Source organism: Hipposideros armiger, unplaced genomic scaffold, assembly GCF_001890085.2.
Source record: "Hipposideros armiger isolate ML-2016 unplaced genomic scaffold, ASM189008v1 scaffold_316, whole genome shotgun sequence".
Lineage (NCBI taxonomy): Eukaryota > Metazoa > Chordata > Mammalia > Chiroptera > Hipposideridae > Hipposideros > Hipposideros armiger.
Window position 1 is genome coordinate 198,792 of NW_017731666.1, and position 27,035 is coordinate 225,826.

Consider the following 27,035-nt stretch of genomic DNA (forward strand, 5'->3'; position numbering starts at 1 on the left):
TCCTGGGCTGCCATCGCGGTCCTGTCTGCGGCCACGAGACAGCCGCCCCAGCCTCTCATCTCCGCTGCTCCCTTCTGTTGCCGTTTCTGAACCTCTGAGCCCGCTTTTCTCACCTATAATATGGGCCTGCCCTTCTGTGCCCCGGCCTGTGAGGATCAAGTGAGAGTGGGACGGGAGTGGCCCTTGTAAAAGCTATGTGTGCTGTGTCACTGTCAGCCGAGTGGAACGGGGCTCCCACAGCGTGTCCCCAAGGCCACGGAGGACCTCTGGCCCCGCCTGGGTGACGCCGGCCTGGGCCCCAGGGCAGCACCCTGGGCCAGGCGTCCGAGCCTACTCACACATGGGTTTCAGCTGCCCGATGAGCTCCTCTTTCGTCCATTTTGCCCATTCCTTCTTGTCGGTGTTGATGGAGCAGAGGATGGGGCCGCAGGGCTTGCCGCAGTCCTCGATGGCCGGGACGTTGAGATAGTGCACGAGGACAATGTCGGGGTTCTGGGGGGAGAGCAGAGACACTGGCAGCATGAGGGTGCTCGGAGCCCACCCAGGGCCACCCCCCAGCGGCACACGCAGGCCGAGCGGCCCCACACCAGCTTTCTCAACCTCGGCACCACTGACACGTGGAGCCGGAGCATTCCCTGCGGCGGGGATGTCCTCTGCCCTGCACGATGCTTAGCGGCAGCCCTGCCCCCCCCCCACGAGGCGCCAGTAAACCCCAGCCTCCAGTTGTAACAACTAGAAATGTCTCCAGACACTGCCCAGTGTCCGCTGGGGGACAAAATGGCCCCGGCTGAGGACCACTGCGGTGCCCATGGGCTGGTTCTTGTGTAACTGAGGACCACAGACAGGTCAAGCGCATCTTTAGCTCCACATCCCAGGCTGCCGGGGGTACCGCACCGGCCCCGTGCTTTACGCATTGTCCTCATCCCAGCTCGCCGGACGTCCCCGACACAGGCATTACCCCCCTTCTTCCCAAGGGGAAAGGGAGTTCCCGGGGGTTAAGGCACCCCACTTCTAAGGCTGCATGCCCCTGTGCCCTTCAGCCTGTGGTTTCTCCCCGAGCAAACAGCCTATCAGCGCGCTCCTTCCAGACATCACGCAGGAGGGGGCTGTCACTCACACCTCTGGGAACTCCTCCTCCAGAGCGCACTGGAGTTTAAGAATGGAGAGGACTCTCTGGGCGGAGGCTTCAAAGGCACGGCTTGTCCCTAAGTGGTGCTACTGAAATGGGTCAGCCTCTCCCCATCAGACTCAATTCCAAATGCCCTCCGTCCCTTTCTGCCCACCGTCCCTTTCTGCCCACCACCAGCTCTGACAGCGGCACACGGAGGGGACTTTTGGGGTGGTACCTTCACTGCAAAGAGCACGGGCTCCCTGTGGCTTTCTGCGGCCCTCCAGAAGGCAAGGCCACATCAGACCTGACTGGTTTGTTAAAACGCAATCATGTCACTTTATAACGCATCTGGATAAACCCAGAAAAACTTTCTACCCCAACCAGAGGTATTTCTTGAACTGTAAGGAAACGTGACCATATATGGAGATGCTGCAGGGAACTGTGGGAAAGCCACCGGGAAGGCCCGTTCCTGCGCTCTTTGGCCACATCTATCCCCTGTATTTCTCCTGTTTGATGCCCGACCAGGAGTCCTGAGTGGGCACGAGGAGACAATGGGCACAAGAGTAATAAATTAGTACATGAGTCAATCACTGCGTTAATGAATAGACAAGAGGACACGTGACCAGTGCAAGAAAGTCCACTGTGAATAGATTTTCAATAAGGGCTAAAACATAGAGTTTTCGTCTTGCCAACGCTCAGTTAACCAGGAAATTAAATCAACACGACCAGGAGCCTTCGCGTTAGTGGCAGCTTTTCTGGATGGCGGTAATCATGCTCCTTAATAATGATGATAATCCCTGACATCGGCACGCACCATATTCTCTTCAAAGCGCTTTCAGCCATTATCTTACTTGGTGCCCGCGGTAGCCGGGGAGCGGGCAGGGCGGGCACCCTCTGTCTACAGTGGCGAGACCAGAAACACAGGGAGGTTGTGACTTGCCCAAAGCCGTGTGCCTGGCGAGGGACAGAGCCTGGTCTGGAAGCCAGGGTCCTGCCAAGACTCCTGGTGGCCTCTTTTCTCTTGGTCTAAGCACTTTCCCACCTCGTATCTCACTTCATCCTTGCAATATACCCAACAGATAGGTGGGTCACAGATCTGCTCTGCTCTACATGGATGGCGTCGCCCAGGAGACCTGGGGTGGCACACCTGATCCACCTCGTGTCCTTCTTGCAGACCAGCACACCGGCCTCCCTGGGCCTGCGTCTGGGCTGGGGGATCCTGCTTGAGCCTGGGCCTGGTTAGGCGGCAGCACCAACTGCTGAGCAAGACCGAGTCCGGATCAAAGAGCTGCGGGGGCCAGCAGGCCGCCCAAGGCTTCCTGTGATCACAGGAGCTGGGCCCTGCAGGGGCCGCTGGGATGTCAGGCGCCTGGGAGATGAAAAGCTTCCTGCTTCACAGACCCACTGAGCGCCTGGCACAGGCTGTGGAAGACCAAGGGGGGAGGAGCATAGGAAGGGACTTGGGGCAAAGGGCCACCTTCACCACACACGGAAACACCCAAACCAGGAGTCCCTGCCCCAGAGCACCCAGGATGCGCCTACTTCAGGAAGCCCCGCCCCTTCCATCAGGGCCCAGCTCCGTTTCTGCACAACCGGCCTCCACCTAAAGGCTCACCTTCTCCTCCCGGGAAGTGGTCCCTGATACCCCACCCTCTGCAAAGACCACAGGGGATGGAGTTCAGGTTTGTGTCTTAATAGTCTAAACGGCTCTTTATCTCCTGGGTCACAGGGGCCATGCCCCGGAGCCAGCACAGCATTTGGTCACAGCCATTGCCCATTTCATGTTTGTAGAATTGAATGAGGCTGACTTTGGGCCTCCCATCTTCACCCTTCCCAGACCTGGGTGCAACTCACACCTGGCTTCGGTTTTCGGGGTCACCAAGGGCAGGCAAGCTTTCTGAACGTGGGGTATTCCTAGGAGGCTAAGAGGCAAGGCTGGTTCTTAACCTCTTCCAGGTCTAAGGCCTCTGGGAACTCGATTTAGGCTGTGGATACTGCACTCCCAGCCCTGATAAGTGCCCCAAAGCTCACACCGCCATGTGTCAGGTTACAGAGCCGGGGGTCGGGGGACTGGGCGTCTGGAACTGACTTAGGGGTCCCAGGTCCAGCGTGTTCCTTTCACATCAGGGAATATGCCCAACACATAGGCCCCTTCCCAGAGCCCTGCACTGGGCCTGTGCTTCTCCAAGGCCCTGATACAATTAGGGTGAAGTCCCAGGCCCCGGAGGTTCAACGAGACTGGGTCTGGGATCAGGAAAGCACAAAAGCTTCACGGTTTCTGCCTTAACCACAGATTCCATCCAGGGCCTGGAGTTCTCGTAGCTGAAAGTCCCCAGTTGGATTTTAAGTACTGACTTCCTGGCTTGGGGCTGGTTTTAAGACACAGAGTGATTAAGGTATTTTTGGAAATTTGGAGCACGCATCCCTTCTTGGCAATGTTGCAATTTTATTCATTTTATTGTGTATTTTTGGCAGAAAAATAAATTGGCCATACAGGCCCAACGTTTCAGTTTTGTGGAGCGCTCATACCAAAGTCAGGTCCCCACCTAGTGCTGCTCCGCCGGCCGGGCAAGGCGGGCTAGAGGAAGGCTCAGGGGTGCCTGGCTCGAGGACACGGCCAGGACACAGCCCGGCAGACCCACCAGGACTCTCGAGTCTCGGTTCTGGAGGGCTGTGGAGCCAGCCTGCCTGCCTTGTCTTCTCTGGGGTTCACCACCCAGGGCCGGCCTCGAGGGTGGGGGTCGGACACGAGCTAGCCCATGGGCTCCTCGCTACGCTCGGAATTTCCATCAAGATGCTAGAAGCCGTCCCCCCAAAGACAGCATGACCTTTGAACGTAATATCCCCAAAATCCAGGAGGCCTGGCCTGGTGTCAAAGGCCTGGGGAGGGCGCCAAGTGGGTGATCTGGGGCTGTGGAGGGGAAAGCTGAGGGTAAATAACTACAAGTCTCAGAGAAGTTCCAGAACCTTCTGGAAAGAGCTATGGACTAGAGATCCCATCCCTTCCTTTGGGTGCTTCAAACTCCGCATCTTTAAATGGGAAAAGGACCCCTGCCCTTCTCACCAGGCTGCTGTAGGGAGCCGCCCTGGGGCTTTGAGCGGGGAAGTCCCCTGTGGACAGACAGAAGCCCTGCTCTACTCACTGCCAATTACCACCAAACCCCAAACCAAACAAAACCGATATGTTTTCTGAGAGAACGACCAGCGTGAAGCTTCTGGCAGGCGGTTCAACCACTTAGAACTCACATATTGTCCCCTGGCAGCCCCTGTCTGTCCTGATTCTCCTCTTACTGCGCGTAGCCGCCTCCCTCTCTGGGCCTCACAGCTGGGTCTTTGCCTCCCTCCCACCTTGGTGCCGTCATCCGGCCCCTGGCATCCAGCCCACCGTATTCCGGGGCTCCTAGCGTTCTCTCTCCAGCCCCACTCCTCTGCTCTGCTCCAGGCTCACCTATCCGGCTGCCCATCGACATGCTTGCTGGGGCCTCACGGATACCCCAGGCTTCATGGCCGAGCCAATGGCCTGCCCCAGGCTCCACCCCACGACGAATCACACCGCCTTCCCCAGTCTCCAGGTCAAAACCAGGGGGCCACGCTTTCTGCTTCTCTCTCCGTCTCCCTCCTCGCCCAGTCCATCAGTGTCTGTCAGTTCTCCCTCCCAAGTAAGCCTGCCCCACCCAGTGCGCCCCCACTGCAGCCCCATCGGTCACGTGGACCCTCTGCTGGGTGTCCTCACTTCCCCTCCTCCCTTCCTCCCCGTCCACACTCCCGACACCAGCAGGTGTGACCCTGTAATCCAGCGAATGAAACCCACGCTCCTGACATGGCCACGGGGACCCTCCGTCTGTCTCCAGCCACTCGCGCTCCCCTGGGCTCGTCCAGCTCCCGCCACCCCCACTCTCCAAATCTGCCGTGCTGTCTCTGAGCTGTCCTCTCTGGCTGATGTGCTCCGTGCCACGTGTTGGTGTAAGTCTCAGTTCAGGGCACCTCCTCCCAGACGCCTTATTCAGTGATCCCTTCAAACACAGTGCCCCCCGCGCCCCCGCCCCTGCTCGGGCGCTACTCTGTGCAGCCCCGTTGCTTTCTTAACAGTCCTCATCAGCATCTCTGACTTCTGAGCAAGTGCTGCTTGATTTGGCCCATTTTCCCACCCAGAGGGTGAGCTGATGGACGGGCTCCGCCTTGTCCACAGGAGGCTCCCCAGAACAGGGCTGGCCTACAGCAGGCGCTCTGCCCCACCTGCCAACGCTGAGGGTGGGTAACAGCTGAGCTGACCTCTTCTGGGAAGGGCAGCTGTCTCTCCCCTGGTGACTCAGCTCTCAGGGTCGCCTCCCCGCCACAGCCCCTTCCAGGTGTGTCCTCCTGAGGGACAGACTGGAGAAGAGGGCATGTGAGGAGGGGTTGTCCACGCCTGCCCCTGAGGGCGCCCAGAGCCCTCCGCCCTCCATGGGAGGCCAGCTGGTCCCTTAACCCAGCTCCACCTCAGCTTTCCATCTGGAAACGGGAGGTTTGGATCTGCCGATCTACGTAGTTCAGGCTGCCAGGACCATCGGGCAGGGGACTCATTGGCTGAAGTGCTGGGAGGACACCTTCCCGGAGCCCGAGTTAGGTGTCTTTCGCCCGCTCCTCGGGGACAAACAGGAGGAGGGACAACAAGCTGAGGATCTTTGAGTCCAAAGGCACAGGAGAGGTCATGAACACGCTGCAGAGTGACCGCTCAGCCCAAGTTAGACCGGCTCCTTGACTGCAGGACTTGTCTGAGCCTTGACAGCACCCTGCCCAGGAGGGTCTCTCTGGGTGCTGTGCAGGCATGCTTCTCAAGCTTATATGACTATGAACCTGAGCACCTCTTGGCACCCTGTTGTTCTCGGGAACACAGTTTGGGAACCGCTGATAGAGTTCAAAGCCAAAGGAAACACCCTCAGCAGTTACTGGAAGCCGGGGTCCTCCTCAATGCCCTGGGGGCTCTGGGCAGCGAGGATTCAGATGCCCACGGACTGCCCCCTCCCCCTGGGCCCCATCCTTGGCCTGGGATGAGGCTGGCCCAGCATCAGAGCTGCTTTGAGTTGACCACCCAGTTTCTGAGGCAGCCCTGCCCTGATTGGGTGCACCGCCCACACAAAAGCTGTGGCCCAAGCTCCTCCCTTACCAGGTGGGGATTCCTTCTGGAAAGACCGGGGCTGAGGGCAAGGCCAGGGTGGGGGACTCTATCTCCCCTTCCTGTGGGCTCAGCCTTCGTGACCTGGGTACCCCAGGATGCTGGGGCCCCCATGGGGAGACCTGGGGGCCAGGGCAGCCTCCTGTCTCCAGGGGGAGCGTGGGAAGGTGGGGGCAGAGGCAGGCTGGAGATGAGCAACTGGGCCGGCAGTGCGGGGAGCGTAAGAGGGCTGCCAGGCTGACTGAAGCTTCTTTATGGCAGGTGGCTGGGATTTGAGGAAGGGAGACAGACTGCTTTGAACAGGAAAGTGTCACCTGCTCCGCTCAACGTGAGGGTGGCAGCTACTGTGCGGGTGTTCAGCGGCTGGGGTGGCCAGCAGAACGGGTGGCCAGGGGTGCCAACAGAGGGACATGTGGCAGGATGAATCCAGCCACAAACACCACAGATTTCAGACGCTGTTGCCTGGGGTGAGTGGTCCCAGCAGCCCGGAAGGCAAGGCAGAAGGCGGAGCAGGGCTGTGTGGGGTCTCTGATGGCTCCCAGAGGCTGTCCTGGCAGAGCTCTTGCCAGGGAGAACAGGACTCAGCCCCACCCCACCCCCACCCCATGCAGAACCCGGCCTGGAGGGCTGCGCCTCAGGCCAGGGCTGGGGGCAGGAGGGAGAGGTGGAGGAAGGAGAGAGGCCCAGGAAGAGATGTGGGAAGCCCGGGCTGGCGGCAGCCATGGGTGGGTGGGTGGGGGCGGCACAGAGACTGGGTGGGGAGGTGCCAAGCTTTCCCCTAGAGACCTCTGACTTCCAACTGGAGAGAGACCCCATAGCTCTGAGAGGGGAGAGGTAGGGGGCACAGCTGGGTGTTTCGCTGTGGGCAAGGATGGGACAGAGATGCGACTGGTTTGACCTTGTTGGGAGGGAGGCGAGGCAGGTGAGCAGCTCAGGAGGGGCCTGACCCACACCGGGCGCTCACGTGCACGGCCGCCACCCTTGCTGATGTGAATGGGCGTTCCGTCATCTGTCACCAGTTTGGGTGGAGGCGGGAGCGTCCCGTTTGCAGGGGGAGGCTGAGCCCCCGGCCCAGGGTTTGCACAACAGGCCCCGGGACTGGCTGAAGGAGCAGCAAGCGTGCTCTTCACCAGAGACCCACGGCGGGGACCCAAGTTGCCCGGAACAGGAGTCTGGGGGACCTCATGCCCTCTTCTTGGCCACTGCCAGGGGCGGGTGCGGGGCAGCTGGATGCTGGGGGTCCCCCAGCCCTGGCCTGAGCTCCTCCGCCTCCGCTGAGGAGGAGGCCCCGAGCCAGCACCCCTTCTGTGGAGTGAGCAGGACGGCGGTGCACGAAGTGGTTAAAATGCAAAAAGCTGTTGGTTTTGATAAAGAAAAATGCAGCTGCAACATCTGTTTGACTCTTGTTTGCAGCTTCATCAACGCTAAGTGCTCGATAAATCAGGGTGGCATGGCGCTCCGTTTCTTCTGGGGCTCCGTCATTAATCTCGCGCCAGTTCTCATGAAAAATGAAGGAGAGAGGCTGTGTGATAGTGAAAATGTATACATTACCCAGAAAGTCATAATAGCATGTAATGGTGCCACACACCTCCCCGCTTGCCGCCGGGGGCCCGTCGGGGGCGCCGGCCCGCGCACCACCAGCCCGGGAGGGGGAGGCTGAGCGTAAATCAGCATCGTTCGCATCACAAGCTCATTCTATTCTTGCATTTGTCATATTAGCACCGTTTCTGCCGATTCCGAAAGCCCCGCCGTCCTAACCTTCAGAGGCTGAGTCTCTGCTGTACCTGGGCGCTTCGTAAACGCGGGGTGGCACCCACAAAACAGGAGTGCGAAGCCGGCAGAAAGAAGGGCAGGATTTATGAGGGGATGAATAAAGGATGACACCAGGCGGCTCGGGGCTGTGGGTGTCACTACGCTGCAAGGCAGAGGACTGTCCTCCAGCCCCCGCTCCAGCCGCCCTGGGCAGCCTGGCACCTACTTCTCCTCCGCCCTGGAGAAAGGCAGGAGGTGGAGTCGGTGTCCCCACCGACAGGGAGCCCTGTCATGGAGCCCTGGCAGGCTCAGTTCTATGCCTCTGTCCCCAGGCTGAGGGCTGCCAGCAGGCAGGGGAGGGGCTCACAGGCCCAGGGAAATGAAAACACAGGAACTGAGCCCTGGAGAAGGGCCAGGGCGGATGTCCCCAGCTGCTCAGGTCTCCTGGGACCTGCCGCCTCCCATCTATTCCCGCTTCCCCGCCACAGACGGGAGGTGCCGCTCCCATACCCGAACTGCCACACCTCACCACGGCCATCTCTGCGTGTGCTGGGTGCCCCTGGGGAGTAGGACTGTGCCTGTACCCCCAGCACACACCTGGGGGGAGGGAGTGCACCTCTGTTTGCAAAGATCACTCTCTGAGTGTCAGCTGTGTCCCGGGCCTCACCTTCAAGCCCCGCCCACATTGCCTAGGTTAGCCCCTTCAAGACCCAGTGGCAGGTGCTATTGTTATGTGTTTTAGGGAGGCAGGCTCTTCAGTGCTGGGGGCTCGGTGATGCCACCCAGCTCTGAGCCCTGAGCTCTCCGCCAGGAACCTGGGGCTCTGAGGGAACTGGCCGTATGATGGGTGAGGGCCGCAGGGAGTTGGTGGGAACAGGGATGGGGCTGGAGTCCTGACCTCTGCGCTGGCCTGTGAGCTCCTCATGGCAGGCCCAAGGCGGCAGGGCCCTGCAGTGGTCAGGACACCCTCTGTGGTCAGGCAGGGCTATGGGGTGGGGCAGGGAGACAGCTGGGAGCTGAGCACCTGGCCATGGGTGGGGTGATGGGCAGATCCAGGTCCCCAAAGTTTGGGGCAGTTAAAAAGCAAAAAGAGAAAGGAGAGAGAATGGGGACCAAAAAGGGGGCCCTAGTGCCCTCAGTAACAGGCAAAGCCAGCTGTGAGCTGTGGGCTTTCTGGGAGCCAGGCCCCACATCACGTGTGGGCACGGGGACTCCCCTGCCGTAGTCCAGGGTGGCAGGGGACACAGACAGCCTCCGTGCTCTGCCTTGCCAGTGCTGGGCAGGGCGGAAAACTCAGGGTGATTCCCCTAGGAGGCATGGAGGGCCCGCACAGGGCCTGCTTTCCTGCTGTAAGCGGGGGCAGAGGCCGGCTGCCCCAGGAAGCCCTGCCCCTTCAGGCGGCTGCCCTCATTAATAAGCCAGCGCACACCAGAGGGAGTCTGGGGCAGCAGCCCTTCCCCGCTTCGAAGGGAGGCTGGGAGGCTTAATTAGTTAATGTGGGTAAAGTGGTCTGAAGATGAGAAACCCCGGGTAATTGCTGAGTGTTGCTGCTGCTGCTGTTGTTATTACACAATTACCAGAATTTTCTAGTCATGGGAATATAGTTAAACAATTTCCACCTGGTGCGGGGTTCCGGGAACCACGCCAGCTTAGGGGCTGGCCAGATCTGCCCTCTTTAAGCCCACGGGCGATGTAGGGAAAAAACACACTGATTGTGGGAAATCCTGCCTGGCACGGTCCTGGCCACACCCTAGCCACCCAGGCAATGCGGAAGTGCAGGAGGATTTGCTGGTCTCCCTGAGCAGTTACAGGTGTGTGTATTTAAAGAGGAGCCAAGGATGCCATCTGCCCGGACTTCCTGGAAGCCTTTGAGAAAGTGCTAGCCCAAGCTTCCTACAAGGTCAAGCCACCTGGACAGATGCCGCTGGGGAGAACGTTTTGTCCTGCAGCAAGGCCTGTGGGATGGGTGTGTGTGAGCCCGTTTCTGGGTGGACAGATACAAGCCATGAGGCCCCCATTGGCTCAGGGCCCAGACTTGCTTTAATCACAATTGTTATAAGTGATCTGAGGGAAGACATGCCCATAAAATCTCCACGTTTGCAGATGACACAAACTTTTATGGGCGACGAAGTTCCAGGTCATTTGTGATATGTCATGAGAGAATCTTGTGAGGTCATTTTAGTGGGTGAAGAGTGACAGAGGGAACCCAGGGTGGGTGAAGGGCAAGGCCGTGTGCCTGGGAAGAGTACAACAAACTGTCCGCGGAGGCTGGTGGGCCCAAGTGCCCGCTGTCCAGCCCAGGAAGACCCCTGGGGTTCACGGAAGCCACTGTCCAAAGCAGCTGCTGGGACCAGTGAGGACCGAGCCTGGAGAGCATGGCACACGGGGCACTGCAAACAGAGCCGTGACCTGGGAGAGTGGGTGCAGAGGCGAGGGGAGCATCGATCAAGGAGGGGGTGCCCACGGGAAAACAGAGGTTAAGCACTCTTTTGGCCAGAGAGACAGAAGCCAAGAGGAAATGTGATTCAAGTCTTTTTGGTCAGAAAGTGGGAAAGAAGGTGTATGCGTGCTTTTTTCCTCCAGATTCCCGAATGCTAAGAATAAGGGTCCCCCTTGGAGCTCAGGGAGGTCATTTTAGTGCAAAGTCCGCACAGCGGGCAGGTAACGGATGAAATGCATTAGCCCCTGGGAGACAGGGGCTGAAAAACAGAAACAGATTTTTAACAACAGGCAACACTAGTTCCTAGATGGCTGATCCCTGAGGAGCTACAGAAGGAGATCAGGATATCGGGGGTCATCTCTCTCTGGAACCCAGATCCAGGAGGCACCAGGGTGCTTAGGCTCCCCTCCCCCAGGGTGGAGTCCAGGGCTGGCAGTGTCAGCTGGGTGTTCAGTGTCTGCCTGTGGTCTCCTGCTTGCCAGGCACTTGCCAGGGACACAGGCGGCTGTTGCCCTGTAGTTAGCGGAGCCTGAATGTGGATGAGATAGTTGGTGTGTCTCCTGCTCGCATCTGGAACTCATTTTTTTATTTGTAGCCCTGAGAGAAGAAGCCTTGGACCTTCCATTGGGATGCAGAGCTCCGGGGAAGGGGTCCTGCTCAGGGGACGCAGCCCTGGCCCCCCGGGGACTCAGGGGGAGACACCAGGATGCTGGTAAGCAGGTCTCAGAAGGCTGCAGCCGCCGCTCCTCAGATCTTCTCGCCCCTCCCAGGAGTCAAATCCACAGGCCACACAGCCTCTCTGCCCACTTGGACACACCACCCCTTTCTCAGCAGCTTCGGAGGGGCCCTGTCCGTGGCTTTGACTTGGCCATGTCCTCCTGGAAGGCTGGGAGCCGGGCCCACTGCTCTCCCCTCTCCAAGCACACGTATCTCAGTCTTCCTCCTGGGGCCATTGTACACGCTCAGAACCCTGCCCCAATGGGCAGTGAGCCAACCCCATCCAATGACAATGGCACCAAACCATCACCCAGGCCTCGCCAGAGTGACTGATGTGCTCGGGAGCCTTTCCTGACCGTCTGCTCCTCACAGTAGCTGAGCACGTTCCACCATCTTCACTGGCCAGGTGACCCCCCCGTCCCCCCGACTGAGAGGTGCCACATGACCGGCTCACGGCCGCACGGCTAATGGGAGGCAAAGCTGGACACGACTCTAGTGCATTTGGTGTCCTTGTGACAAGAGTATCCAGATATTCTTCAGGGAACAAACCTCTGTCTGACTCAGTCCCGGGGTGGAGCATGTGACTTGGGCTGGCCAGTCAGAACCATGTGATTGGGCCATGACTCCCAACCAGAGGCAAACAGAGCGAATACCTCGACTTGGTCGGAGCCCCTGGGAGGCAGGGATGACTTTTCCTGCTGGACTTGAACCTGGAATAATAAAACCTAGTGCTCCTGGAAGCCATCTCTTGCCAGCATGTGGATTCCAAAAAGGAAGCCAACGTGGACAAGGCAGAGCCCAGGGAATGAGACCCTAAGCCTCCATGCTATTGACTGAGCTCCTGGAGCCAGCCATGCCTGAAGCCAGCGAACCTCAGTAACGGGAACCACCAAATTTCCTCTTATCCTGAAGCCAGTTAAATTGGATTTTCTGTTGCATCAACCAAGAGCCCTAACTCATAAACAGATTGTATGTATTCCCTTTGGTAAGCCAGTACCCTCTCCACCATGCAATTCAGACTGTCCTCTGGTTACCATGACAACAACAATCACTGCGATTACTGGGAATCACCTGTATGTCCCAGTGCTGGGTGCTAAGTGCTTCACAGGCCTCAGCTCGTTTAATCCTCACAACAGCCCCATGAAGTAGGACTAGTTCTCTCTCCCTTACACAGAAGGAACATGAAGTGAAAAGAACTAAGTATTAAGTAGCCCACTCAAGCCCACCCTTGAACCAGGTCTGTCTGGCGCTAAAGGTGACAGCGAGGCAGGGTGCTGTGGAGACAATGGCCTGGGTTTGAGTCTGGGGTCTGCTACGTCCTAGTTTTGGGCCTCAGGCAAGCCCATCGTGGTGCCTCAGTTTTCTCACCTATAAAATGGACAGAATAATAGTCCCTACCCTGTGAGGTGGTTGTGAAGGCCAAGTGAGATACAGCATTTGCACAGTGCCCGACACACACTATCTCTTCAAAATGAACAGCTATTATCATGACTGACTTCTCAAAGCAAGGTCCCCTTAGATCTTACAGAACTTGTATGTGGAGCAAAACCAAGTGGATTCAGACACTATTTCTTTGGCAGGTCATTCTTTCAGACGGGGGACCATCGAGGCAAGTTAAGAAGTGCTTTGCAGACATTGAGGAAGCCTCGTTATCTGCAACGTGCACTCGTCATTGGAGGGGGTCTGATGAGCTATGGCAGTCCTTGTCCGGGCATGAAAACGTGGTCTCTTGAGACCACCCTTGGCTAGCTCCCAAGTGCTGGAAGAAGACAGAACTATCTTTCTCGAAAAGTATCCTGTAATTTAAATGTCCATGAATTCAAAGAGATACTCACCCCACCTCCATCCTGCCCCAGCATCTGAAGGTGTGGGTTTCTCCTGAGCCACTGGGGTCATTTCTAGTCGTCATCCAGATGACGCAAATGTCAGATGACGTGCAGGTCCTTGAGGAGCCCAGGTCTTCCGGACCCTTCTGTAATAATTATTGCTCACGCCCTCATCTGCACGCTTTATAGACGCGTATTTTCATGTGTGCATAGAAGCCCCTCAAGGATCCTGCAGACCACGGGCCTCCCCAACTCTCTGCGTAGTCCTCTTGGAACAGAGGACGATGGCGTGGGAAGAAGCTGAGGGGTCGTCCAGACCCATGTATCCACCCGCTTCCCTTTCCAGTTGGGGACACTGAGCCAAGAGAGGCTGTGACTTTTCTGGTGTCCCCCAGCAGACAGCGAGAGAGTGAGGACGGGGAGCCACACCCCCTCTGCTGGCTCCCCAGCTTTGCCCCTGTCCTGGGTCCAGAGCCACCCTGAAGCAAACGGCTGTACTTCCCCTGCTTTGCAGAGAGAATGTGCCTAAGGGCAGAGCGGGCTGCTGTTTCCCCAACGTGGCGTTCACACAGAGCTGCCTTCCCAGCCCACGTCCTCCCCTGCAGCCTTGGCTGCGGACAACCTTGACTCCTAGAGCCCACGCTTCCTGTTCCACATCGTCCCGGCGGCCGTGCCGGTGGGGGAGGTGCTCTAGGCAGGCAGCCTGGGGGTCTGGGACCCGGGCCACCCTCCCTCTGCTCTGGGGGAGCATCTGGGGAGCCCCTCCACTGAATCCTGCTAAAGACACAAACCCCAAAGCTCCCCCTTGACTGTGGAGGCCGCAGAGGACGGAGTGTGCCAGCCCACGGAGCAGCTCTAGGCTTTTTATGCTCTGGCAACTGTGACGGTGAGATTCTAGCAATTGTTTTAGAGGGAATCATGATGAAATTGGGCTGTATGTTTTTCTAATGTGCTCCCCAGTTCCTCTTTAATACCTTGGTAGGACAAGATAAAGTGTAATCACAGAAGTAATTGTGGCACTCAACAGTTTACGTCTTCAAAGAGTGACTGGGGGTTAGCAAAGCCACAGCAAGGCGAGCTTTGGATTAGAAATTACAGTTTTTCTTTTTGTTATTTTCTTTTTAAATCCCTCTTTATCTCTCTCCTTTCTCCAGTGGCTCCTGGAGCTCGCTGATAACCTGTAAGCCTCTTCAGTAATAATGGAACCAGCTGTACGAATGACACAGGCCCATCGGGGTGCCACCTCCTCTGCTGAGCTGCTGGGGCAGGCCCACCCCTTCCCCAGAGCCCGTGTCCTTGCAGGCAATGCGGGTTTGTCCCCCAAACAGCGGGACTCGACATCCTGAATATTAACACTCGAGACGGGTCTCTGGTCCTGAAACCACTGGTTGGAGCCAAGCGGCTGGGCCACCCAATGGCGGCCCCTTGCAGATGGAGGAGGGGGGGGCTCACCAACTCCAAGGCCTCCTTGAAATGTCCCCCTCTCCGGGCAGATGCCAAAGGCACCAGGGGGGCGGGGGCTGTGGCCCATGGGGACCCCACCCCTCTCAGATGGTGTGGTGGAGATGCCTCCCGGCATCTCTAAGCATCCCGCTTAGAGACCAAGACCCACATCTGCCAGTAGGGGGCAGAACTGAGCCACAGAGCTGACAGATACTAGAATGACAGCGGGGCGGCCAAAGTGCCCACGGTGCTCAAGTCCAAGACTGCTAATGTCAGCAGAGCAGGAGGAGGGTAGAGATGGAGGAGGGGTGAGGCTTTTCTCTCTGCCCATTTGGCCCTCATGGCCTGACCCATGCAGCCTGCCGCCAGCCTTCCGACTGGTCCCCTTGCCTTGAAGCCAGCCCCTCCCATCGGACTCTCAGAGCCATTTCCCCAAGTCCCGGCTCTGATGGCGCCATCTGCTGCTAACCGGCCTCATTTCCCATGAATGCAGCCCACTTTAGAGGCTTCCACGATTGGCCGGACCCACCCACTTTTCGTCTACACCCCCCATGTTCCCTCCCCACACCCCTGCTTCAGTCCTTAGAACCACTTAGCCTGCTCTGCCCACTCTGTCCCCAAGGCCTGGGATTCCTCCACCTACGTGGGCAAGTCCCCATTCGACCTGCTCGTCAACACCCAGCTGCAATGCCACGTTGCCCGTGAGGCTCCCCCTAATCCTTTCACACCCCCCACCCCCGCAAATCACATTGTCCTTGAACTCCCAGCATAGCCCTGCCCACCTCCCTGTGCTGCTGACCTGCCTGCCCGCTCTCACTGATCTCTGGGCTCAGGTCTCCATCCTTCTCTGGACCCCAGGCTTCCTGAGAGCAGAGCCGGGGTCAGGAGGAAATTTGTCCCCCAGTGGGCAGCCAACAGGTGCTGTCTAAGCACATCTGCCCTTGGGGCAGTGGTGCACAGAGGTGCACAGCCTGGCTGGCCACCGTGGGCTGGGCGGTGGCTTTGGACGACAGCAAGTGCGTCAGCTACGGTGGCTCGTACACTCACCGTCTACCTTCTCCCCGCTCCCCTCACCTCTCTGCCATTGCCAGGGCGGAGTGAATGACGCTGCAAGGCTGCTGCTGCATGGCAGCTGACTGGGCTGCTGCAAGGCTGCTGCTGCATGGCAGCTGACTGGGCTCTCCGTTTTAACCCTATTTCACCTCTGTTTTCACCTGTGGGAGCAGGGGCGTACCAGGAGCATACCCACTCACACTCAAACCCTCACACCCATCTCGGCCCTTGGAATTTCACACTAAACCGTGGTGGATGGTACCTGTTCCCTCTAAGCTCAGATGGGGTTCCAGAAACCTCGAAGCAGAGTTCTGGGTTACCACTGCCAATTGACAAAGCACGGCCATGCCCCGTGTGTGCACATGTGTGCACGCGCGCGCGCGCGCACACACACGCGCGCACACACACACACACACACGCGCACACACACACACACACACACACACACACACGCCCCTCAGTGGTGAGGCCCACAACTTGCTCTCCTTGTTTGTTTTTGGGTCTCCCCACAGCTGTCTTGAAACTGAGAAGACAGACGCGGGGCCGAGGGCCTTGGCACCAGCCCAGGGTAACTGGGACACCCATGTTTGCAAAGAAAGCATTTGTGAGGTGTGAAGGCATCAGATGAGCGCCGTTCAGAAACTGTGTTTAAATTTTGCTCAAAATGTTCTGTTTTGTGTAGGGGGAGAGTCCCTTTAGAAAAACACTCGCTGGCATTTGAGAACCGCTGTTGCTATGGAGCTGTTACGACCGCGGTTAATGCGGGTGGTTGTAGGGAGGGGCAAGGAGCCAGCAGCCCCTTCTGGGATGAGCTGAAAAGCCAAGAAACTAAAAGGCGAAAGTGGAAGGCGCACCTCTTCTGACCGAGGGTTCAGGTTCACGGGAGCAAGGCGCTTTCCTCAGCCATGTTTTTGTGCTCCACCCACGGTCAGGAGAAAGGATGCAAGTGTGCGGGGCCCAAGAAGACAAGGCTTCCTCGTCAGTGAACTTGAGAGGAGGGGTCCCAGCTGACCCTCTCGCCAGCTGGGTGCTCTTGGGTGGGACTCTCAGCCTCTTAGAGAAACGGTTCACTTCTCTCCTGTGGTGATGACCGCAGTGCTCACGTCATAGGACATTCATTCATTCATTCATTCATTCTACAGATAACCTATCAAGAACCATGAGGCGCCAGGGGCTCGTGTAGGTTCAGAGTTTATGGTGTCTTGCTCTCAAAAAGCATGGAAAACACAAACTAGAAATAGCTGAAGAAAGGAGACCGTGATTTTGGATAACGAGGTGCTATGAGCATAAAAATGCCGGGTGATGGGTGAAGGAGGGTGGGGGTGGTGAGGAATTGAGCCTCAGAGCTCAGGGAAGGCCTCTGAAGTGGTGGCTTTGAGCTGAGTCTGAAGTGATAAGAATCCAGCCACGGGAAGGAAGATCTGGGGGAGTAGGGGTGCAGGCTAGGGAGGTGTCAGGGAAGAGCTTGGGGAACCCTCAGGACCCCAGGGAACATTCAGGGAAAAAGCTATGACGAGAAGAAACAGTCTCAGCCTGGGAGCAGAACTCGGGCTGCCAAGGGCCGCCTTCCAGGATGGTGGCTCTGTGTCTGCGCGCCCAGGGTCTAGCCTGGCCCAGAGCTGGGCTTCGTAAGTAGTTACTGAATAAGCAAACAGTCCAGGACACAGTAACACTGAAGGAGGCTCTACCTTGAACTTCAGATTCGCTCTGGCAAGGGAAGAACCACCTCCACGTTTTGAGATCGAATCACGGGGAAAGGCCTATACTGACAGCCAAGACTCAGCACGAGGCGGAACACACAATTATATCCGTTAGTGAGAAAGGTACCCAAGTTTAACGTGTTTACGGCGTGTTCTGAAAAAACAATGTTTTCTTGGCTATTTGTTAAATGAAGTCATAGAAGATGGGTTATAACTAAGTCAGCTGTTTCCAGTAGTGGGCACTAATTTTGGAATTAAAATAAGATTAAAAAAAAGTGCACCAATGTTATCTTCCTGCAGACAGAGGATGGAAAGAGCTTGGACGTGGACTCAGACGCTGGTTCAAACCCCATCTGGGCCGCTTTAAATGCTGTGTGATTTTGGGAAAGTGACTTAACTCCTCTCAGCCTCATAGCCCTCAGCTAGAAAATGGGGAGCGTCACACTTACCTGACAGGGTCGTTGTGAGGATCAAGTGAGAAAATGACAGAGGGCCCCTGGCACAGTCCCCAGCCAGTAGCAGCCACTCAATCACTGATTAATGAATTCACAAACAAACCACCTCTGCCCCCACCCCACCCCCAGCCCCCAATACCTCTAGGGTCATGAACTAAAATAGCAAGGTCAGCTTACTCTAGCTTTGTAGAATAACTCCCTATTTGACAGTTGTTTCTGTAAAACCAAAGGTTTGAAGTGACGCCAATGTCATACGAAATCACCCCAGAGAAGACACCTTGCCTTGTCCTCAGTAGATGCTCTCTAGAGGCGCTGGGAAGCCAAGACGCAGCAGAGCTAAGCTGGTGCCTGGAATTTTGCAACAAACCATGACCGAGGGAAAATCAAAGTGACCTCAGGAGGGACGGTTCCAGGGCCAGGCTGGGCACCCCTGCCTTGCTCCGGCCTGCTCAGGCCTTTCCATCCCTCTTCCAGGAAACTTCCAGAAGGCGCCAGCACAGCACTTGGTACCTGCCCCCCTTTCCTTGTTATTTCAATCCGCTCCCAGTGACAGTGTGGAGCTGTCACTGCAGGGTGGAGGCACCTGACAGGAAATTAATTTCTTAGTTTCTTATTAACTTTGAGGGGAGTGTCTCTATTGAGCAGCATGCCAGGGGAAAGTTGACCGGGGCTCCCAGCAATTTTAATATTGGAGATTGGCACCGAAGTGTGAGGCACAGCCTCTCTTGCCACCTTCTCAAGCTGGCACCTGGCTTAGCCAATGTCTTAGGAGCAGACGGAAAACCCGAGACCTCAATCCCTGGTGAAAATTCTGCGGATGCTGACAGGCGACAGTGACAAGGTCTTCTGGCTGTGGTCCGACACTGAAATGGAGGGTCCCTGGGGCTCCTCCGGGCCCGCCCTGGCTGCCCTCTCCTGGTGGTCGCTGCCCTCCGGCTGCCCGCACGAGAGGCCCTCTTTCCCTTGGCTGTCCCCTGCCCCGCTGCCTCCATCCTCCAGGCCCCGGTCAGGGCTCGGTTCCCTCGCCTGGCCTCTCGCCTGTCTCCCTGGCCCGGCGCGTCCATCACGAGCCGGAACTCTGACAGCTTCCATTTCTGCCTGTGGCCTTTCCCCGGCTCTCCCTCTCGCCTCACTCCACCTTCTCTGGCCCCACTCATCTCGTACCTGTCCGGGGGCTCCTCCTTTGACCTTCCGACCGTCTCAGAATCTCTCCCCCAGGCTTCTCTTGTCAAGAGACCCTTTGGCTTGGTCTGAAAGGTCAGGTTCAATTTATCAGGCAAAACCTTTGAATCTCTCTGACCCACTCTTGAATTGCCTTTGTTCCCTATCTAAGAATCGGCTGACTTCAGCTCCAGCCAAGGCCAGCCTCCAGGGCCGTGGCCTGCAAACCATCCTTTCTCTCCTCAGCTGCAGACCTCCCTTCCCACCCCGTCTATCTTCCCTTCCTCCTTCCAATCCACATTGATGGAGTACCTGCTATGGGATATGAGTGCTGGCATGGATACAGGATGGCTCAACAGAGCGCTCCTCTCCAAATACTTATAGTCTCCCAGGAAGAGGCTCACGTGGAACAAGACAAGAGTGAAATGTATTATTTATATATATATATATATATATATATATATATATATATATTTGTCAGAGGCAAAAGAAATTTCTGCGGGAGAAGGGGAAGGAGGGGCGATGGCTGGTTCTGCGTTCTCCAGCTTCCAGTCACATCTCATTGGGAAGCCATCCTCCTCTCCCCTCCCCAAGGGAGCAAAGCATCATGGGAATATCCTGGATGCAAGCCAGGCTTAAATACAGTTTCTTAACCTCATAACTGTAGACATTTGGGGCTGGATAACTCTTTTTTTTTTAAAGGAAGACCAATAATTCATCTTTTCATTGTCCTATATTCAAGAGTCAACCCATATCAAAGAATTGAGGAAGGCCAAACCCCTCTCAAATGCATGCAATTATGCAAATCATATGTGGGGACTGGGGTCTTGGTTCTAAATACTAATTATAACATAGCTACCACTTATGACGATTTCTATTCATCATAACTTGATTCTCATTATTGCCTATTGATGCTATCTTTAATTACTATATCACAGCAAACATTTGGGAGACTTATTTTCCCTAGAAATCCTAGAACTCAAGTAAAATTCACGTTTTACTACTTATATAATTGAATAGGTTTTCAAAAAATGAGTTCCCATCCTGCCCTGCAGTGAGGTAGCAAACATGTCCGCTTTCATCTCCATTTCAGGTGAGAGCCCTTCCCCCCTCCGGCGACCTCCCAAGGGCAGTAAGTGCAGGTACTTGCTTTTGGTGCAAGAAATATTAATCGACGTGAATGGGTAGCTTTTAAGAGAAACAAAAATCTGTGGGTCGTTCAGGCATCAAAAACCACACCATGGTTTAAAAACCTGAGCAGATTTTGGCTGAACATGGAGTATTTATTCCAACAGGCTTGAACTTGCTTTGCAGAGTTTGGGTGTCCTTAATTCCACCAGTTTGTCAAATGTTCCCTGGCCCACCCTCGACCCCACACTAAGCTTCCAGGGAGAGGAAGCAGAGGGTCTGTGTATGCAGGCTGGACTCTGGCTCCATCTACTGGCCATCACGTAGCATCATGGCTGGGAGTGGGTGAGGGATAACCTGGAGGTTTGGAGGCAAAATGTCCCATCTGGACCTGGAGAAATGCAAAAGCTACTGAAAGGCTGCAAGTGGCCTTCCAGTCTTCATGCCCCAACAAGTTCACGGCGCCCCGCCGACTTCCCCACCACGGCCGTGCTGCTGCTAATTTTTTTTATCTGGAGGGCTGCCCTGCGCATTGTGGGATATTTAGAAGGGTCTATGGCTTCTAATACTAAATGCCAGTAGCTTCTCAGAATGGTGACAACCAAAAGTGTCTGCAGACATTGCCACATGTCTTCTAGGGAGCAAAAATCAGCCTTAGTTGAGAATCACTGGGCTCCACAATGACCCCAGGTCCCACTTATTCTCCAGGTACCACATTATTCAACTTTCAACACTCCAGGGCTGGCAGAGTGGCGCGTTGGTTAAGAGTTGGCTTGGGACGCCAACTCTGAGCAGCAGGGCCCCGGTTCGGATCCCACATCAGGACCAGTGACGCTGCGCCTTCTACAGCTAAGATGGTGAACAACAGCTTGACCTGGAGCTGGGCTGCCGTGAGTCGCCAGCGATGGCGTAGGCTGCAGCCCCTGCTGCAGTGAGCTGCCGTAAGCTACTGTGAGCAGCCGTGAGCCGCCGTCCAATGGCCGGCGAGCGATTGCCTCAGCCAGGAAGAGCTCAATGATAATACCAACATGGACCAGTGAAGCGACGTCCTCCACAACTAGACTGAAGAACAAAAGGACAGAAACTTGTCTGTTTCCCTTCCCCAATTCCCCAACGCTGTTCCCCTCCCCCAATTTCCCCATTAAAAAGAAATCTTTAAAAATAAAAACAAAAAACAAAAAAGAAATCCCCCAAACTTTCAAGACTCCAAAAGTGATGGGGGAGAGTCAGACTGTCCTTGGAGGGAACTCAAAAGTGTGGGGTCTAGTTCTGCTCTATCCTTGGGTTCACTTTTCTGCTACCATTCATTTCTTTGTGTTTAACATTTAATAAGAGCATTTCAAAGCTTTATGGTAGATGCTGCTGGGTCACGTATGCAGCATTTATTCCCCACTCCAGACCATCCTCTCCCACAGAGCCATGAGCCTGGAGGGGTGGGGATGGGCCTGACTGGCCAGGTGTTCTCCCATCCCCCTCAATGGGGATTATTCAGGAAGGGCTCCACGACCCAGTTCTGGCTACAGAGGCAAGAGCAGAGTGAGGACTGCCAGGAGAGCGTTTCTCACTGGCGGGGGCCGTGGGACGTCTCATCTCTTCTTCCTCACAATGCAGCTGTGTACAGTCATGAGCTTGGACTTGCTACAGTCACCTTGCTCCCAGCAGGAAGCAGGAAGCCACCATTAAAGATGGCTGAGCCTCTGAAAGGACGCACCTTCAGCCTGCTCTCCCTCTGACTTTCCTTGTCATAATACCACGGGTTCTTACTGAGCTGCTCTCTCGGCAGCCCTAGCCTCCTTAAAATCTGTAGCCACTGTCTGCATCAGTCTGAGATGCAAATTTCCTAAGCAAATGCGAATAAATTCCTTATTTCCCTTCCTGATGTCTAACCCAAGATCAGGTGGAGAGAAAATGAAAAAAAAAAAAACACCTTTCTGGAAGAAATGGATGGCTCTAAATTGAAACCCACGTAACATAACAGCTTTCAAACTGGCATTTGCAGTTGGGCTGTGCGAACCTAATTCAATATCAAAGGAACAGGGAAGTATTTTAATGATCTCATTCTCATAATGGGAGAAGAAACTGGTTCCGTGGGAGGTAAACACCCTAAGCCACAAGGTTTCCCTGTAAATTACAACTCTCAACTTGAGCTGACAAGGAGAGGGGACGCTTCTTCCTGTTTGATGGCATTCCCTGACGTGTGGCCTTTTACTACAGTCATAAAGAGGCCGTAAATTAGGAAGGCGCTGTAAAATATCATTGGAACCAACTGGGATCAACCACGAGAAGCCAAATTTCCAACCGAAGCCTTGAAAATGAAGGAGACATAAACTGTGTATGGCAGTCCTTGGGGCTAGGCCCCTGGCGAGGGACAAAGCAGCACGTCGCTTCCGAAGTCGCAGAGAGGCAAGTTGGAACCGCACACAAAGCAAGATGACAGGGTGCCACGGAACTGGGAGAAGATGGCTGCCCACCCCCCAGAAAATGGTCCACATTTGGTGGGGACCTGCGCAGGCTGGGTACTGGCTCCAGAGGCAATTTGGGCTCAAATGCCATCTTTCCATATGACACTCAGCTAACGCTTTCTTGAGTTACTGTGTGCCAGACCCTGGAGGCGAGAAGATGGAAGACAGAGTCCCTGTCCAGAGGGCCCAGGTGGGGCAGACACCTGATGTGCTAACTATACAGTCTGACACGATCAAGGTCAGCTGAGATGACAATATGGGATGATAGTGATGACGGCCAGGATGGAGCAATGCCCGGCTGTCAGGGCGGGCACCACATCTTGGAAGCCGACTCAGGTCCGTCTGAACAACTCGGGAGCACCTACTCTGTGCAAAGATGGGGCACAGTTGAGTTCTTACTCAGGCAATGCTAACAAGAGCTAATTATCTGTGCCAGGTCCTGGGCTGCAGGCTTTAAGTGACTCCCTGTACTGAATCTTCCTATGAAACGTGTCAGTGCTATTATTACAATCAGCCCCAATTCAGAGCAGAGGAAATGGGTTCAGAGAAGTTAGGAAACCTGCTTCTAGTCACCGTTTCATGTTGGAGGTGCCAGCGCTGGAACCCAGAGCAATCTCATTTTGCTCTGATCAGCCTGGTTCCGACGCTGGACATGTGAATGGCTGAGGTTCTTGACTCTGCATTTGTTGGACTGTCTCACAATCAAGAAGACTTGGATCTGAGAGCGAATTCTCTGAGGAACATGAGTCCTGGTTCTTTGGAAATAGTGCCTTAGACGTGTGTGTGTGTGTGTGTGTGTGCCGTGCACACGTGCTCATGCTGACCAACATATCTCAAGGTGAACACTACCACTGGGACATTCACTAGCTGTGTCCTCTCCTGTGTCTGATTGATTGGTGGGTAGGGAAAGGTGTCAATCTAAGATTGGCACGCTGGTTAGCCCTGAGGCCTGATTTGCTCTGCTGATATGCTGACCCAAGAACTGAGGATAGGGGACTCAAGTCCTTCTGGAAATTCCCCCAGGCTCCCGAAGCCTTCCCATCCTTCCCTTAGTTCCAGGAAAGATTGTCCAGAGCCACTTCAGGCAGAGGGATGTCTACACTTTCAGAAGTCTGCAAAGAAGGGATGAGAAGCCCCTGAAGGTTTGTTTCTTCCTGTCCCACCTGATTCTTTGCTGCTGTGCTTTTGAGCTCTGTTGCTTCTTATCCCATGGGATGTGGGGAGGGCCCAGCAGGTGCACCCTCCTGATAGTTAGAGATGGAGCTGAGAGACTCCTCAGCCAAGAAGGGCCCTCCATGACCCAGGTATCTCAGTTGCCTGGATTCCAGGTCACCACACTGCCCCAGCTGCCTCTTAACTGGAAACAAGGTAAGACCACTTAGGCAGCATAGCCAAGCCCAGGGGAGGTCTCGGCCTGATAGCTGGCTCTTTCTCTTGGCTCCCAGAAGCCAAGCTTCCCCTGTCGGAAGGGCTATATATAAAACAGAAAGAGCAGCTGTGGCCACACTCTACTCTGGGAGCTCAACCCTCCATGTCTTAGAGGGAAAACTTCACTGCGGGTGACACCTGTGGGATGGCGAGACTTATTCAGGAGACAGATTTATAACAAACAGCCTTATTTTATAGAGCCCCAAATATTTGCACAAAAATGAGCCTTTCGTATAACTTGCTCCATTTATCTCCTCACTGTCACTGGGTGTATTTCTCTAGTTTATGACTTTATTTTCTAGTTCCTCCAGCTCCTGCACTCTCTCTCTTCTCATTTCCACTGCAGCTGTCACTTTGGAGGCCTGGTCTCCCTTCCCCTTCTTGCTTCTCTCTCTGCCTGCTGGTGCCCCACCCCCACCACCTAAAGGGACTTGGAGTCCCCCCCTTCCTCCAGGATTCTAGGGGGCGGGCATCAGGAATTTGTCATGGAGAAGGACCCCTCGCCAAATGCCCTCCAGTCACATCCCGCACAGCCCGGAGCCTGGCCGGCCTTTTCAGCACTTTGGACAGCGCTCCCAGAGGCTGTCACTGTAAATAACAGACTCGGCCTTGGCCTTGGCCGCCTCCTACACAGCCATTTGCAAGGCCTCCCTGCCTCATGAGCTCTTAGCATTTCTAACACTATAAAGTAAAGCCCAAGTGGTTTCCAACCTTCTACTACCTCAAGACACAGGCTCAATAACAGAGTGAGAAGTGTAGAAAAAAAGGAGCGATTTTAATTTCAAAGTTCTGCTGACATTCGAGTGCTCTCAAGGTTTATATAAACAGAACGCCCTGCTTGAAATATCACTTTGAATTCTGCTGGTGCAGTCGCGCCTCTAATGTTTTGGTTTCTCTTGGCAGTGGGGGCCGTTGTGCTTTAATATTCAGAGGCACAAGGAAGCAGGAAAATTATAGCTGGGGACGACGCCCGGGCTTGGTTCTTCATCATCCAAGTTAAATTTGGCTGAATTGAGGGAAAACATCCTTTTAAAGGGGTGGTAAATGGGAATAATAATCTCTTACATTTACAAAACACTGGGTGTTTTCAAAGCCCTCTCACACTCATTATCTCATTAGATTTTCACAGCAATCCTGTTCAAAACGTTCTACCAACAGCTATTGGAGGTGCTGGAGATGAATGGTAAGCCTGAAAAGGCCAGTTTGGCAACTGGAGAAACTGAGGCCGAGGGCGTGTAAGTGACGGGCTCAAGGTCATGCCATGGTGGCCGAGCTGGGCAGGGCTGGCCAAGGGCGGGAGGTGACAACTCCACCCCCTCTGAGCAGGGTGCCTCCTCCCAGTGCCTCTCCCATGTCCCCAAAGTGACCTTTCCTCCCCTCTCACGTCAAACAGCTTCTCCAAATGGAGGTGCCGTGTCAGTTCCTCACAGGGGCTCCTGCATTTTAGGAGAATTCAAGCACAAAGCAAAAGGGTAAAATCCTGAAATCAGCAACAGTCTCCTTCTACTGAGCACTTACTTTGTGCCCAAAAGTGTGCCGTGTCTTTGACAGGCTTTGCTTCATCTGGCCTTCTTAACAACCCTGAGAATGTTTTTAGTCCCATTTTATAGCTAAGAAAATAGGTGTTTGGAAGATTACAGCTGCCCAGTGTTTGGGCAGCTGCTCCAAAGCCTGAGCTCCCCCTCACTGCGCCATCGCTCCCGTTTGTCTCCGAGGGCAGTTTTTAGCATCCGCCATCTGGAGGACTTGGGTGGGGTATGAGGCCTGCTTTGCCCTTGAAGGGCGCTCCTGAAGGATGCTCCCGGGTCAGGGACCAGAGCGCTGCGGGGTCTGATCTCCTAGGTCCCGGGCCTGCCCCTCTGCCTGGCGTAGCTCACGCTGTTTGGGATGGGATGCCACTGGACCACTTCCTGTGCGCGGCCCAGTCATTCATGCAACATCAGAACTGCTTCAGCAGACATGTTGCTGCACCAATGAATGAATGAGTGAATGAGTGAATGAAAGAGGAAGAGGGTCTGGCTCTCTGCAGGGGTGCGGAGTGGGGGCTATGCAGCAGAGACACAGCAGCAGTCAGGAAACATAACACCTGCTCTGGCTCAGAGCCCTGATCTTAATGGAAGGCCCCCTGCAGTAACCCACCAGGTCCTGCCGGCCAAGAGAAAGCGATGCAGCTGGGCCCAGGGCTGTAGGGTTCAAGGTGAGTGAGGGAAGCTCGAGGTTTGGGGGTGGCACTGCGGTCCACCAGCTGATTTTGATTTGATGCTCATGGTCTAGCTGGGGCCGGGCAGGCAGATGGTGGGTTGCTCCAGGCCCTGTCTGGTGGTGGTGTCATTTATAGGTTCTTGGAATTTGTTGCTGCTGATAGCAGTGGCGAGCCGTAAACATCTCCAAGTGAGGGATGTTAATAACATGGGAGGCATTTTTAAGTGGTGGCTTTGGGACGCCCTCAGCGGGTCAGCACCAATGGGGCGGCTGTTGGCGCCGTCACGTATCTGGGAAGGTTGCACGGGGACTCGATTGTTATTATGTACAAAATATTTCAATTTTCCAGAATAGAGTTGGTTCTCATGTCAGTAAATCTTCATCTTTTCTCCTTTTTATGTCTCCCTGTTTGTCTGTGGTGTCTGGTGTGGGCAGGAGATGGACAGAAACAGGTGGTTCAGGCTGGCATGGGACATTGCCTGTCAGAGCTGTGAACAGGGAGGGGTCAGGGATGTGGGATGAGCCCCGAGGCCCTCTGGGAGGACGGGGGTGGGGGTGGGGGGCAGATGGGCTGGCTCAGGGCCTGAAAGGAGCGCCCCCCCCAGCTCTGACCCCAGCTCCTCCACTCCAGCCAAACCGTTCCCAGGTGCAGCCGGAACGTCCCACCTCAGGCTTTTGCTCCGTGGCCATTGCTTCCGTTGGCGTCCCCTCGGCCTGCCCACCTCTCCGAGTCCCGCTGGCCCAGCCACCTATCGCTCTCCACCGGCTGAGCCGTGTGGTGGGTGTGAGTCATCTGGCACTTAATCACACGTTTTCCCGTTCGGCGCTCCCAGTCCCCGCTTGGCAATGGGGCTTAAATCTTGTTCTATTTAACTTGTCCCCAATTTGTCACCACCTCCTTGTGGGCAAAGGACCATATCATATGTGCTTCTGCGGGTCCAGAAGGGAACAGCTGCTGCTCGGGGCCTCTGTGCGCCCTCTCCCGCATGGCCTGGCAAACCA

At 55.4% G+C, this 27,035-nt stretch overlaps 1 protein-coding gene across 11 annotated transcripts in view; it reads right to left on the bottom strand.

Moving 5' to 3' along the window:
- The window catches only part of CAMTA1 (calmodulin binding transcription activator 1), an 833,165-nt gene that overhangs the window by 105,494 nt on the left and 700,636 nt on the right, over nt 1–27,035 (bottom strand). For all 11 annotated transcript variants that reach the window (XM_019660379.1, XM_019660385.1, XM_019660381.1 and 8 more), the window contains exon 7: nt 339–492. In XM_019660379.1, the coding sequence (XP_019515924.1) occupies nt 339–492 (154 nt within the window). The remainder of the gene's footprint in view (nt 1–338; nt 493–27,035) is intronic.